Source organism: Dendrobates tinctorius, unplaced genomic scaffold (assembly GCF_039654945.1).
Source record: "Dendrobates tinctorius isolate UK_male_01 unplaced genomic scaffold, ASM3965494v1 ptg000250l, whole genome shotgun sequence".
In the NCBI taxonomy this organism is placed as follows: Eukaryota; Metazoa; Chordata; class Amphibia; order Anura; family Dendrobatidae; genus Dendrobates; species Dendrobates tinctorius.
This window is the reverse complement of record NW_027361917.1, coordinates 51,809,417-51,824,108: the sequence shown is the minus strand read 5'-3', so window position 1 is coordinate 51,824,108 and position 14,692 is coordinate 51,809,417. Positions and strand designations below refer to the sequence as shown.

Below are 14,692 nucleotides of genomic sequence, written 5' to 3'. Positions count from 1 at the left end.
CTATTATCTATATCTATCTATCCATCTATCTATCTAGCTATCTCTATCTATCTCTATATCTCTCTATATCTATCTTTCTAACTCTATATCTATCTATCTCTATACATATCTCTATATCTAGCTATTATCTCTATATCTATCTCTATATCTATCTTTCTATATCTATCTGTCTCTATATCTATCTCTATATCTATCTATCTATCTCTATATCTATTATCTCTATATATCTGTATATCTATTTTTATTTATAGCCATCTATCTATATATATTTATCTCTATATCTATCTATATATGTCTATATTATTATTATTATTATTATTATTATTATATCTGTATATCTCTATCTATTATCTATCTCTATCTATTATCTATCTCTATCTATATATCTATCTATCCCTATATCTTTCTATCTATAGCCATCTATCTCTATATCTATCTATCTATCTATCTATCCATTATCTATTTTCTATCTATCTCTATATCTATCTACCTATCGATCTATCTATCTATATTTCTTTCTATATCTATCTTTATATCTATCTCTATCTATCTCTATCTATCTCTATGAATCTTTCTATCTATATCTATCCATTATCTACTTTCTATCTCTATATCTATCTATTTCTACATCTATCTTTCTATCTATATCTATCTAACTCTATCTATATATCTATATAGCATTATACCCTATGAGGAGGCAGCATTATTCCCTATGAGGGGGGCATTATTATACCCTATGAGGGGGGCATTATTATACCCTATGAGGAGGCAGCATTATACCCTATGAGGAGGCAGCATTATACCCTATGAGGAGGGCAGCATTATACCCTATGAGGGGGGCAGTATTATACCCTATGAGGGGGCAGTATTATACCCTATGAGGAGGCAGCATTATACCCTATGAGGGGGTGCATTATTCCCTATGAGGGGGGCAGTATTATACCCTATGAGGAGGCAGCATTATACCCTATGAGGGGGTGCATTATTCCCTATGAGGGGGGCAGTATTATACCCTATGAGGGGGCAGTATTATACCCTATGAGGGGGCAGTATTATACCCTATGAGGGGGGCAGTATTATACCCTATGAGGGGGGCAGTATTATACCCTATGAGGGGGGCAGTATTATACCCTATGAGGGGGTGCATTATACCCTATGAGGAGGCAGCATTATACCCTATGAGGGGGTGCATTATTCCCTATGAGGGGGGCAGTATTATTCCTTATGAGGGGGGCAGTATTATACCCTATGAGGGGGAAGCATTATACCCTATGAGGGGGTGCATTATTCCCTTTGAGGGGGTGCATTATTCCCTATGAGGGGGGCAGTATTATACCCTATGAGGGGGGCAGTATTATACCCTATGAAGGGGTGCATTATACCCTATGAGGGGGTGCATTATACCCTATGAGGGGGTGCATTATTCCCTATGAGGGGGCAGTATTATACCCTATGAGGGGGGCAGTATTATATTCTATGAGATGGCTGCCTTATATTCTATGAGATGGCTGCATTATACTATGTGAGGGGGCTGCTTTATATTCTATGAGGGGGTACCCCAACTCCTGCTACATAATTAAGACATGTACAACCTTATACCCGGATATTAGCGTGTTTTACCGCACAATTGGTGGTCTGGTATTTAACTCTATGCAGCTACATAGTGGGCCCCAAGAATGATTTTCTCTGGTGGGCCCAAGGTGTTCCAGTCCGACGCTGTCTGTGACCATTCTTGACTGGACCAGCCTAAACCCAATTGAGCATCTCTGGAGAGACCTGAAAATGGCTTCCCACCAACGTTCACCATCCAACCTGACAGAACTGGAGAGGATCTGCAAAGAAGAACGGCAGAGGATCCCCAAATCAAGGTGTGAAAAACTTGTTGCATCATTCCCAGGAAAAATCATGGCTGTACTAGCTCCAAAGGGTGCTTCTACTTAATACTGAGCAAAGGGTCTGAATACTTATGACCATGTGATATTTCAGTTTTTCTTTTTTAAAAAATTTGCAAAAATTTCTACATTTTTTTCAGTCAAGATGGGGTGCAGAGTGTACATTAATGAGAAAAAAATGAACTTTTTTGAATTTACCAAATGGCTGCAATGAAACAAAGAGTGAAAAATGTAAAGGGGTCTGAATACTTTCCGTACCCACTATACAAAGATGCGCTATATGGGACCATTATACTGTGGTGCACAATATGGGGCCATTATAATGTGGAGCACTATATGGGGCTGTTATACTGTGGGGCACTATATGGGGCCATTAAACTGTGGTGCGCTATATGGGACAATTATAATGTGGAGCAATATGTGGGGCACATTGTAGTATGGTGCACTATGTGATATTTCAGTTTTTCTTTTTTTTAAATTTTCAGTCAAGATGGGGTGCAGAGTGTACATTAATGAGAAAAAAATGAAATTTTTTAAATTCATCAAATGGCTGAAATGAAGCAAAGAGTGAAACATTTAAAGGGGTCTGAATACTTTCCGTACCCATTGTATATATATACCCCATCCTGGCCCAATCATGTATCCCGCATCCTGATATATACATCCCTTATACTGGACCCCACCTTCATATATATTTCCCTTATTATAGGCCCTGGTATATATAGAAAAAATGATTCTACTTTCCTTCCCTCCGCTCCCTCGCCCTGCTGTGTAATCTTCTGAAGCTGACACCTGACTTCAGCGTACAAGCGACGGGCGTGCATGACGTCACTGCTATGCTCTCCCAGGCACGTGCATGCCACCATCAGCTGCTGGGCTATGATTGGTCGACTGTGTGTATTGCTGCGCAGAGACCCAGCAGATACAAGGATGCACATCCAGTTGAAGTTTGCACTGGCGTCCAACTGGCACTTCACCCCATGGGCCCAATCACGACCTCTGCGACCGCGATCATTACGCCCCTGGCTGGAAAACTTTTAACCCTTTTAACATTCCAACAAAATAAAATGACATTTGAAAAATGATGCAAATGTTAAGTAGACATATGAAAAATGTTATGTATTAATTATTTTGTGAAGAAAAAAGAAAAGATTTCAGCTCACCCTTGTGTAGGAACCTGGAGGAATTCCTTCAGCGAAGCAAAGGATTGAGTCCCTGTCAGACTCCATAGACCATGAGGAAGGAAAGATAATCCAGCTTTGTTCTTAAAATCGAAAAACCTTTATTCCATAGTTTAAAAAAAAAACAAAGGGTATACTGAGTTTAAGAACATTTCACAGTGTTCAAAACATCTCTGGTTTCTTCTTAGTTTTTTCTGCACCCGCCAACCTATCTGAATTTGCAATTGATTTTGTATTCTGTGCTATACTTTGTTTTTTGAAAAAATTTTAGAATAAAGGTTTCAAAACTTTCACCAAAATTCCAATATTTTCACAAAAAAATTCAAAACATATCGACCTATATTTATCACTAACATAAAGTACAATGAGTCACGAAAAAAGACAAACTCAGAGTCACTGGGATGCATTGGAATGTTCCAGAGTTGTTACCCCATAAAGTGACACTGGTTAGAATAAAAAAAATTTTCCTGGTCATTAAGGTCAAAATTGGATCCGTCATTAAGGGGTTAAAGATGAAGTACAATGCAGATTTCTTGACCAAAGTTATCAATGTAATCACTGTTACAACGTTATTGCAGTCATGTGTATACATTACAAAATTGTGCCGACAGACTAATCATTTAGATGCTGCTGTTAATTTCTGACAGCGGTATTTAAGTGAAGGGGTTGACATTGAATGCGGGCACCTGCTCCGATTGCCCTCCTTGTAATGGGGCGCCAATGGGTTACCGGAGCCTGCCTTTGCAATATTGGCACTCCTGCCTCATAGCATACCATGTTTTACACAACATACTGCAATACTGTTGTATACAGGTTTAAGTCTTCTACCACAAAGTGAAAAAAAGTGAAAAAAAACTGTTTAAAATCATTTAAAATTCATATCACTATACTTCCCTCCTTTAATAAAAGATATTAAAAAAATAACATTTTTGGTATTGCCACATCCCTAAAATGTCCGGTCTATTAAAATATATAAGTAATTAACCTATATGGTAAATGCTATAAAGAGAAAAAAATCAAAATGCCAGAATTATGGTTTTTAGGTCACCTCACCTCCTTAAAAAATGTAATTCAAACCTTAATAACGTTGCATGTACCCTAAATTGGTATCAAGAAAACTGTCAACTTAGAATGCAGAAAACAAACCCTCATATGGCACAATCAACAGAAAAATAAAAGCGTTGCTGGTCTCGGAAGATGATGACACAAGCCACATTTTTTAATACACTTTTCTACATTAAAATAAAATCTATGTATATGCAAGTGTGGCATTACCCTAGTCTTACTGACCTGGAGAACCGTGCTGCCAGAGCACGTCTTACCATGCAATGGATGGTCTAAAAAGCAAACAATTGCAGAACTTGGAATTTTTTCCCATTTTATCAGTATATTGTAAGGTAAAATCAGGGATGTCATTCACAAGTACTACTCGTATCGCAAAAGACAAGCCTTCATATAGCTCAGTTCACAGAGAAAAAAAAGTTATTACTCTTTGAAGAAAGTGAGGGGAAATTGAAAACGTGAAACTGAAAATTTGATGCAAAGGAAAGGCGTTAAAGAAGCACTCTGAATAATATATCCAGCATAGCACAATGTACTAGATTTCCCCTAGGTTTTCCTATTTCACGTCAAATTCTCAGACTGTTACTGCAAACAGTTTAGGTTACTTTGCTGATATACAATGACATCTGCTCAATATCAATTGAAAGGATAGTAAATTCCATTATATGTCAACTGTGTGTGATCATTTACCTACATAATCTTCAGGGTTTATGTGCCAGGCTACAGTTATGTATAGAAACGTGTCTGGATTTTTTCGTGTTTGTCATTTGTCATATCTGTAAATTTTGGTTTTATTCTAGGGATACGTTAAAAGCAAATCTGTCAGCAGGATTTTGCTAAGTAACCTACAGAAATTGTCAGGTTGCCGCTGTTGCACTGATTAAAATGATAACTGAGCTGAAGAAATCCTTCTTGTGGTTCTTGTGTAATCAGTGTTAGAAGTTTTCAGTTAATGATATGCCCGTGCTCCGGGGCGGGACTGTAGGCAGAGTCTTATCTTCTTAATCTAAGCCAGAGAAACCAAGGAAAGGTTTAAAGCAGGAAGATAAGACACTGATTAGACAAGAACTACAAGACGGATTTCTCCATCCCAGGTATCATTTTAATCAGTTTAACAGCGGCACCGTGACAATGCCTGTAGTTTACTTAGCAAAATCCTGCTACAGATTCACTTTAATTGTACTTAATGGGATCTTTTACCTGGAAATCCATTATCAAGGATGTACAGTAGTCCAAATATTCAAAGGGGTTTTTTTTCTAGTAGAGTGATTTACAGTATATGAATTGTGCACCTATTTTTTGATCCTATATCAGTCCGTATGCAGCATTGTTGGGTTCTGGTGGCTAATTCCAGTCTCCTCTGCTAGGGGAGATTTTCTTCATAAAGACACTGCAGATGAATCCACACAGGAGTCTTTATGTGCAGTTTTACTTGTTTAATGACGGCAAGAAGCATATCTAAGGTAAAGCAAAAGTAGGATCACTCTGGGCCTATAGTCCTTCTGGCTGAAAATATATTACTGGTGGCACAAAGGCGGTCCCTGGACTGTAGGCATTGATAATGACCACCCATTTCACCAGTAAATCAGTAAGTTGTCATTCTGCAATTTATGAGTCATCCATTCAATATACCATAAACATTTCTACTGGAAAAATCCTTTTCATGGTACCAAAAGCAGAGAGGAGTTTGTCATCTTATCACAATGGTCTGCATTTCTTTAAAAAAAATCACAATCTGCACAATTATCCTAACTCAGATCTGTATGTAAGCAGTTTAAAGGGAATCAATCACCAGGCTTTTGTTACCCAATCTTATAGCAGCAAAATGTAGGGGCAGAGACCCTGATTCCAGCGATATGTCACTTAGCGGGCTGCTTGCTGTAGTTTTCATAAAATCACTGTTTTATCAGAATTTTCATGAGCGAACAACATGATCTGCTGCAGCTTTCTGCCTATGCACAGTGTATATAGTAAGCTGTCAATCAGTGGTTTAGATGGGGCAATACAGAGTTCAGCATTCAGAGAACTGATAGATCTACAGCAGACAGAACAATTGTTAATCAAAATTGCAGCACACAGTAAAGTAACTGACGCCACTTTGTCATGCTGCTCTCAGATGGGTTAGCAAAAAGCTGGTGACAGATTCCTTTAAAGGGGATTTCCCTCAAGCAAAGTACATTTTAACGAATAGATCTTGGAATAAAAGTAAGTTCCACAATTGGATGTGTTAAAGACAAATGTTCCTGTGCTGAGATAATCTTATAAATGTGCCCTGCTGTGTACTGTGTAATGGCTGTGTCTGACCGTACAGGAACATGATCTGATCATACCACAGCTCCTGTGCAGGGGAGGAAGCAAAAGAGTATACAGACAGGACAGCACGGGATCACAGCTGATTATTTCTATGAAGTAAAATATGTTTTAAAACAGAGGTAAATATTGTACTTTACAGAAAGAATCCGCTGCCATCCCCTGCTGTCCTTCCTATACATTCTCTTTTGCTTCCTCCCCTGCCCAGGAGCTGTAGTATGATCAGACCATGTTACTGTATGATCAGACACAGACATTACACAGTACACAGCAGGGGCACATTTATAAGATTATCTCAGCACAGCAACATTTTATTTAAACACTTCCAATTGTGGAACTGATTATTATTCCAAGATGTGTTGATTAAAGTAAACTTTGTTAATGGGAAAACCCCTGTAATGACAAATTTGACTCTGCTTCATCTGTTTGGTTATAATTTTGTGCTCACAGGTATTACGTCCAGTCAGCAACCGATCCCCCAGAAGTGCACCTTTCTATGTACATGAGCTACTTGTCATTTTATGTTTGTGATTTTGTGTCAAACCTCTGACTTCTCTCTGATCTCCTTGCTGTCCTCTGGGGTTCTTCCGGTGTTCTCCTGTGACAGATGACCGCCGGTCGCTGCCACACTCTTCTGTCTCCTGTCACTGAGGAATCGGGGGAGGAGGGTACCAACAGTGAGATCTCCTCTCCTCCAGCCTGTCGGTCTCCTTCACCTGTGGCTAATGCCGATGCTTCTGTTAACCAGGTATCACCATGCCGCCGTAGTTACCGGACGCCAGCAAGTGCAACCCGAGATTCTCTGGACCCTTTATGGGGCACGATTCGTTGCTTTAATGCACATCTCATCTTTCTCAATCTGTCCCAAAGGGCACGGTGTTTTTTTGCAGACAAATATTCTGTTTTATCTTTTCAGAATATTAATAGGGCCTGATTAGTGAAATACTGACTTCTCTCATTGCAGGGCATCTTTACCCATACTGGCACATCTGAGGCTGCTGCACTCGGCATTTATGCAGACTTGCGATGTTAGATGCCATTCCTTTACAATTTTGATTTAGAATATTAGAGTACAATTGTATCATGTATAATGGTCTTTTATTAATCTAGACCTAGTGTCTTTTTGTGATCCAGAAAATCACGGGCTGAACTTGTCTGGGAGATTGGTTTTGTCTTGTTATTTTTCTTGTATTTTTGTGTTTCTGTGTGATCACTTATTTGTTGTTTTTCTGTCGTGTAATTTATGTTATTATCTGAACATAAGCTATCTACACAGATTTCAGAGGCATCTGTTAGGGTTTAGCTTTTCCTAGAGACTGTAAAATATATTTATATACAGTATATATAATTATTATTATTTTGTGTTACTATTTAACTATTAAAGTTTGGTTTACTAGCCATAAAAGAATCCCATGTTAGCGGCAGCACATCTCCATTTTACACAGGACAAATTACTGCAGAAAACGATAATTTTTTAAGCTTGCTTAAAAATTATTCTAACTGATGAACCTATTTAAACAGTGCAATTTGAGGCCTGTTTAGTTAGCGTCCCCTGAAATGTTCGTTCCTGTTTATCGGCCATAAGTAACTGCTCACTTACTGTACTGTTTGCTGTAGTTTTGATAAAAACACAGTTTTATCAGCAGGACATTATCACTAGAGAATTAGGGTATGTGCACACGGAGTTTTTTGGTGGTGCGGATTTTCTAGAAAAATCTGCAGATAAATCCTATCTGTGGATTAGCCCTCGATTTTGCCCTGCGGTTTCACACCTCATCCATTATGCGGTTCTGCACAACAGAATTGACATGCTGCGGATTGTAAACCGCGGAAAAATCTGCAGCATGTGCACAGCGTTTTCTAGTTTACCATTGAAAACAATGGTACTGTACAACGCACCTAAATCTGCTGCGGACCCGCAGTGCCAAAACCGCTGCGGATCCGCAGCAGAATCCGCACCGTGTGCGCATACCCTTAGTAAACTTGCTGCCATGTTGTCCTCTATAATCATAACCCCGCCCCCAACACTGATTGCTACTTTCTGCCTATACACAGTGCACACAGCAAGCTGTAGTGTGGAAGGGGTTACAGAGATCAGCATTTAGAGAGCTGTCAGATGTGCAGCAAATAAAAAAGGGATTTTATCCAAACAGCAGCAGGCATGCCAGAAAGTGATACATCACCCTGGAATCAGAGTCTTTGCCCCTACATCAGGCTGTTCTCAGATGGGTAAGCACAATACCCAAGCCCGTGCACTATTTTTTGCTTCTACCACCGGTTCTGCCAACTTTCTAGAGCGGGACCAGCTAAGAGGCATTACAGTAGAATTAGAAGAAGGCAACACAAGAAGTGGGTTGAAGCAGAGGCCTTCAGTTAAACGGATTAGTACTTAAATAGTTGCAGACAGACCCTTGTTATGCTGTCTGGAGAAATCCTCTAATTGAGATTACACAGAGATGGAGATGTTCCCGGGCATTTTGTATCGATGGCTGTGGTGTGATCTGCAGCTCCTTAGGGTATGGCTGCCATTAGTAACTTACATAAGCCATCTAACAATGAGGATGACTATGGCCTTAGTGACTCTTCTGATGGAAGTGTTGTAGTGTTGTCTGGGGATCAGGTTCACTTTATTATATATTCAATGCAGTAAAAGTTCTCTTCCCATTATCAGTCCATACAGTGGATTAGTGTCATACATCTGGGAGATGCTTGTAGCCACTGGGCCTAGGGGAAGATAAAGTCACGTGTTCCATTCTCCTATGGTGCTCTGTCCATCCACAAAGAGCAGAAGAGCTACTCTGATTTCTGTTTGTTATAATTATGGATGAGCAGACCCGAGGAAGTTCAGGTTCTGGTGCCTGACCCATAATTTCGGTTAGGGGGATCAGAACTCTATCCGAACTTGAACCAGAACCCGATCCCCATTGAAAACATCGGGAACACAAACTTTTGAGCTGGAAAATGTTTTCTCTCTCCCTGTCCTCCAGACTTCACCCAGAACTCCGAACATTGCAATGGACTTGAGAGAGAAGTCCGTGTTCGGATTTTATCACCGGACACAAACTGTCCGATACCAACCCCGAACTTTTAAGTTCAGGTTCGCTCATCTCTAGTTATAATGACACGCTGCTATATGTATGTGATGGTAAAGGCATGCGTTTGTGCCAATGTATATGTGTATGGGCTTTCTGCAGTGTATGTACTGGTGGTTCGACTTCTCTCCATATGTATTCTGCCAAATTCAAGAACAGATCCTGTTTTTAAAAGTTTTAATTTCTGTGTTTATTTTCTTTATTTTTAGCTAAATATAATATATGGAGAAAATACCACAGTATAAAAAATCCTACATGTATGTGCCTACCTCTGACCTGGCTATGTCTGAATGGAGTCCAGGGAAGCATTATGATTCCCAAAAATTGTTATTTTTAAGTCACTTATTTATTTTTTAAACAAATGCAGTTGAACATAGTTGCCAATATATTATGTGAAGCAAACCGTAAGTTTCTATACCATAGAAATCCTTAGTTCTTTTTGGTCTGGGTTTGCTACTGTTATTTGCAGTGTCACTGGCTTGAGGGTATTTGATTGAAACCCTTTTTCCTAATTATTACTGTTTCTGTACACTTTGTTGCCTGCCACCGCCTTGTTAGTCCTCCAGCTGAAGTCACTTGCCAGCAGTCACAGTGCTGCATTTACGCCAGACACTTTTTTTGAAGCCTGAACCAAAATCGAGTCTACAAGGGAACTTTTCACCAATTTTCACACTTATCTTGCCTCTGTAAGGATGTGTAACTGTAAATTTATGCATTCTTATTTTTAAAATAAAAATTACACATTTGACTATGGGCAAGGAATCCCAGAGATTTCTTCTCTCGTGCTCTTTTAGAATCACTTCACTTTTAAGTGAGACCTATATATTCAATAATTCCAGCATTCAAAGACAGCCTCTATTTTCCTTGTGCCTAATTTTTTTTTCTTGTTAAGTAGTACTATAGTCACAAAATAGGGATATAGTGACATTTAGAAAAAAATAAAATGGTAAAATATAATTTAAAAAAATATATAAATCAGAATATCATCAAACACAAATGCTGTGGCTTCAGGAACTAGTGTGCATGCTTGTGGTATGTGATCTGTTGAAAGTGCAATGTTGTGCTTCATGCTCTTAGGACATTGCTTATTACCAGGCCTTATCTGCTGAACAGTTGCAGACGGATGCAGCCAAGATCCAACCAAACTCCACTTCGCCTCAAGAAATGTATGAGCCAGGGATAGAGACTGCCGCTAATGCCAAACTAGATGATCTTCAGCGCTCTTGGGAGACCTTGAAGAATGTGGTAGGTTTTCTCTGTACATAAACTCAACATTATCTCTCTCTGATGTTCATACTACATGGACTTAGATTCCAATATTTATATTCTACCCAGAAATACCATTTACAAGTGTGCCATTAGAATTGAAACTCACATACTTGTTTTTTTTTTTTCAAGTGCCAGTTTGGTCAATTTCATTAAAGGTAATTTGTCAGCGAGAGTTCACCACCCAAGCTATTTATATGTTCTTGTAGCTCTTTCAAAGAGTTTTCACAGTATCTTTACATGGCCAGTTGTCACGCTGGGTGACGGATAAGTTCACAATAAAGGGGAAAGGGAGAGGGAAGACCAGGACAAGGGGAGTGGGGAGTGGAGACATCTAGGCAGATCTAAAATTACCCTGTCTGCTTTAACCATCCCTAAATAGGTTTCCACCTATCGCTGAGCAGGAACCTAATTTCTGCCTGACTCTAGCGTTAGGCCCTGGTTAGGGAGGGGATGAGGCGTATTATTCTGTCCCCACTACAACTAAAGATAAAGAGTGTAGACGAACAAGGGGAACTCGTAGCTTGAGAAGACAACCGAAATGTCACGCCAACAATTCTCCAAGAGTCCTCTGAGAAGGAACTAACCGATTGTTAGTACATCCAACTAGAAAGAGACAAGTAAGAGCTAATGCCAGGAGCATTCTGCAGGCACAGAATGAATATAAACCTTCAGCTCATGTGTCTAATTAGCAGCAGAAGGTGGAGGTAACCGTTGGGTCCTAAAAGGAGAAGGGATATCGCTCCACAACAGAGATACAAAAATCAATTAGGTGCTTGAGTTAATCTCAAAGACCTTCTACAGCCGTTTCCAGGATGGCTGTCTGTCACACGTGACACCTGTGATATCAGTCTGCTCCTTCGATACTGATAAATCAGAGTTTGCATCAATATGCAAATGAGGCTAAAGATCTGAAGACTCTGTCACTCCAGGTCTATTCCCTGCCCAGTGACAGGTTCCCTTTAAAGTTACTATACGTGACATTTGCCGTCATTTCCAGATTATCCCTTTTTGTAATTGCAGTGAACATTACTTCTTTGAGAGTTATAGTGTTCTTTTACTGAATTTTATCATCAAACCACTGTTGTGGTCCAGTGGACATAAGACCTTTTTTTTTCCCAAAACTTTCTTGCAATATCTTCTATTAATCCAGCAAAGCTCCAAGTAACTTGAGTACAGTACTAAGGTGTGTGCACACAGTGGCTTTTTCGGGTGGAAGACTCTTTAAAAGTTGACAAAGAGAATGAACAGTTTTCTGTGCTCGTGCTCAGTCTTTTTTAAATTCTTTTAGCCACTTCAGGCTTCCAGTTAAAAGAAGTGACCTGACCATTTTTCAGGCGGCTTCTGCTTGGAAACCGATCACTATTAATGCATAAAAAAAGAAAACGCCGGCGGCAAAGCTGCTGCCTAACACCTCAAAAGGTTGCTGCAATACAATCACCACTAGCGTTTTCCTAAATTGTCTTTTGCAGGGAAAACACAGCGGCATCTAAAAGACACATACCCTTATCGTGTTGTTTTTTGTCTAGGTAGATCTTCTTATGTCATGTAAGGCATTTTGCTTGCCTGGTACTGAAACGAGTTCTGTGTTGCTTTTTCAGATTAGTGAAAAGCAGCGAACTCTATATGAGGCTCTCGAAAGACAACAAAGGTACCAAGATTCGCTCCAGTCTATTTCCACCAAAATGGAAGCCATCGAAGTCAAACTCAACGAAAGCCTGGAACCCTGCAAAACTCCTGAAAGTCAGATGGCCGAGCATCAGGTGCATAGATGTCTGTTTTTACATAGATATTTCAGATTTTATCAGACATTTCTTATGGTTTGTAAGAAAAAATGACAATATATGTACTCACAAAAATGGTTGGTTGAAATTGAGTAGCATTTTAATGCGTCTTTTTCAGTCTCTCATGGATGAAATCTTAATGCTGCAAGAAGAAATCAGCAAGTTGCAAGCTTCTTTTGCCGATGAGTTGGTGTCAGAATCTTTAGATTCTGAGACCGCGGATCAGTTAGCTTTACAGTCCACACTAACTGTGCTGGCAGAGAGGATGGCCACCATCAGAATGAAAGCTTCAGGAAAGCGCCAGCTGCTAGAGGTAATGTAACTTTTAGTAAATGTGAGGCATCTATCCATTCTGATGTCTTAGGCCTCTGTCACACTTCAGTCTTTTGACGTCAGTCGAAATCCTCCCTTTTTTGAAAAAAACGGATCCATCTTTTTTTTGGGCAGAATCCGCTTTTTTCTCGTAGACTTGCACTAGCGGCGGATTGCCACGGATAGTCGTCCGTTGCATCCGTCTTTTGACGGATCCGTAGGAATTTCAGCATCCGCCGTCTGGAGTAGAGGGACATAGTAACGTTTTTTTGTCTGCGGCGGACCCGCTTTTTTAAACTGAGCATGCTCGGAAGATTTTTCCACTCATGTAATTTAACCCTGAAAGCCGTTCTGGCACAGACAAAAAATCTCTCTCTCTATCTCTCAGTTCTCTTCCTTTAAATTTCAGACTCTGGCTGCTGCGACAGATCCGTCCAATAAAACGATCCGGTGCATCAGTTTTTTGGCAATCTTAGACGGATCCGTGTTTTTAACACTTTGACGAATTGGAACTGACGTCAAAACACTGAAGTGTGAAAGAGGCCTTATGGAAATGCATACATTTTCCTGTATGGAATATTCTCATATGTATTTTGTGTTGAAGTGTTCTGCAGAAATGTTTTGGATTACATTGTGAAATAGATTATGATGTCTGTCTAAGATATGCTGGGTGAAGAGCATGTTCTTCCTTACAAAGGAAACAGATTTTTAGTAATGGCCTAGTAATATAAAGAAATTATTACGTCCTTAGGAAAAATTGAATGAACAGCTGGAAGAACAGCGTCATGAGCAGGCATTGCAGAGATACCGCACTGAAGCTGACGAGCTGGATCATTGGCTGCTAGATGCCAGAGCCACCCTAAACAATGTGTTACGTGCATTCGAAGAACCCATGGACATGGAAGCTCAGCTCATTGACTGCCAGGTAGTCACATCAATTACATCAAGCTTGATACAATTTAAAATGTAGCAGACTTTCTTCATGTCACATGAGCATTGTAATGAAAAATAACCTATTTGTATATGCACTGTATATACTGGTTTATTTATACTTATATGAATGGAGTATTTAAAAATGTAAAAGATCACCATATGAAATTCTTTTTGGCAAGATATGCATGATACTAAGTAACCCGTGTTTCCAAATGACTAATGTCTCCACTTTTATTGCATGATGTAGCTTTTTAAGTTTTTTTTTTAAAGGACTGTCATCAGAAAATTTGGTGACCATATTTTTATTTGTAATGTTGTTTTTTTTTTTAAATTTTCTGCAGTTTGGGAAAATAAGCATTTGATACACTTCCGATTTTACAGGGTTTCCCACCTGCAAAGAATGGAGAGGTCTGTAATTTTTGTCGTAATTGCACTTCAACTGTGAGATACAGAATGTTAAAAAAAAAAAACAGAAAATCACAATAGTATGATTTTTACATATGGTAATTAATTTGCATTTTATTGCTGAAATAAGTATTTGATACAATAGAAATATGGAACTTAATATTTGGTACAGAAACCTTTGTTGCAGTTACAGAGGTCAGACGTTTCTTGTAGGTCTTGATCTAGTTTGCACACACTGCAGCAGGGATTTTGTCCCACTCCACTATACAGATCTTCTCCAGATCTTTCAAGTTTCGGGGCTGTCGATGGGCAACATTGAGTTTCAGTTTCCTCCAAAGTTTTTCTATTGGGTTCAGGTCTAGAGACTGGCTAGGCCACTCCAGGACCTTGAAAAGCTTCTTATGGAGTCATTCCTTACTTGCCCTAGCTATGTGTTTCAGGTCATGACCCATCTT

General features: G+C 39.4%; 1 protein-coding gene across 5 annotated transcripts in view; it reads left to right on the top strand.

The window, feature by feature from the left end:
- The window catches only part of SYNE1 (spectrin repeat containing nuclear envelope protein 1), a 591,877-nt gene that overhangs the window by 416,945 nt on the left and 160,240 nt on the right, over nucleotides 1–14,692 (top strand). For all 5 annotated transcript variants that reach the window (XM_073557690.1, XM_073557686.1, XM_073557687.1 and 2 more), the window contains 5 exons: nucleotides 7,053–7,193; nucleotides 10,615–10,782; nucleotides 12,405–12,566; nucleotides 12,706–12,900; nucleotides 13,651–13,824. In XM_073557690.1, coding sequence (XP_073413791.1) covers nucleotides 7,053–7,193; nucleotides 10,615–10,782; nucleotides 12,405–12,566; nucleotides 12,706–12,900; nucleotides 13,651–13,824 — 840 coding nt within the window. The remainder of the gene's footprint in view (nucleotides 1–7,052; nucleotides 7,194–10,614; nucleotides 10,783–12,404; nucleotides 12,567–12,705; nucleotides 12,901–13,650; nucleotides 13,825–14,692) is intronic.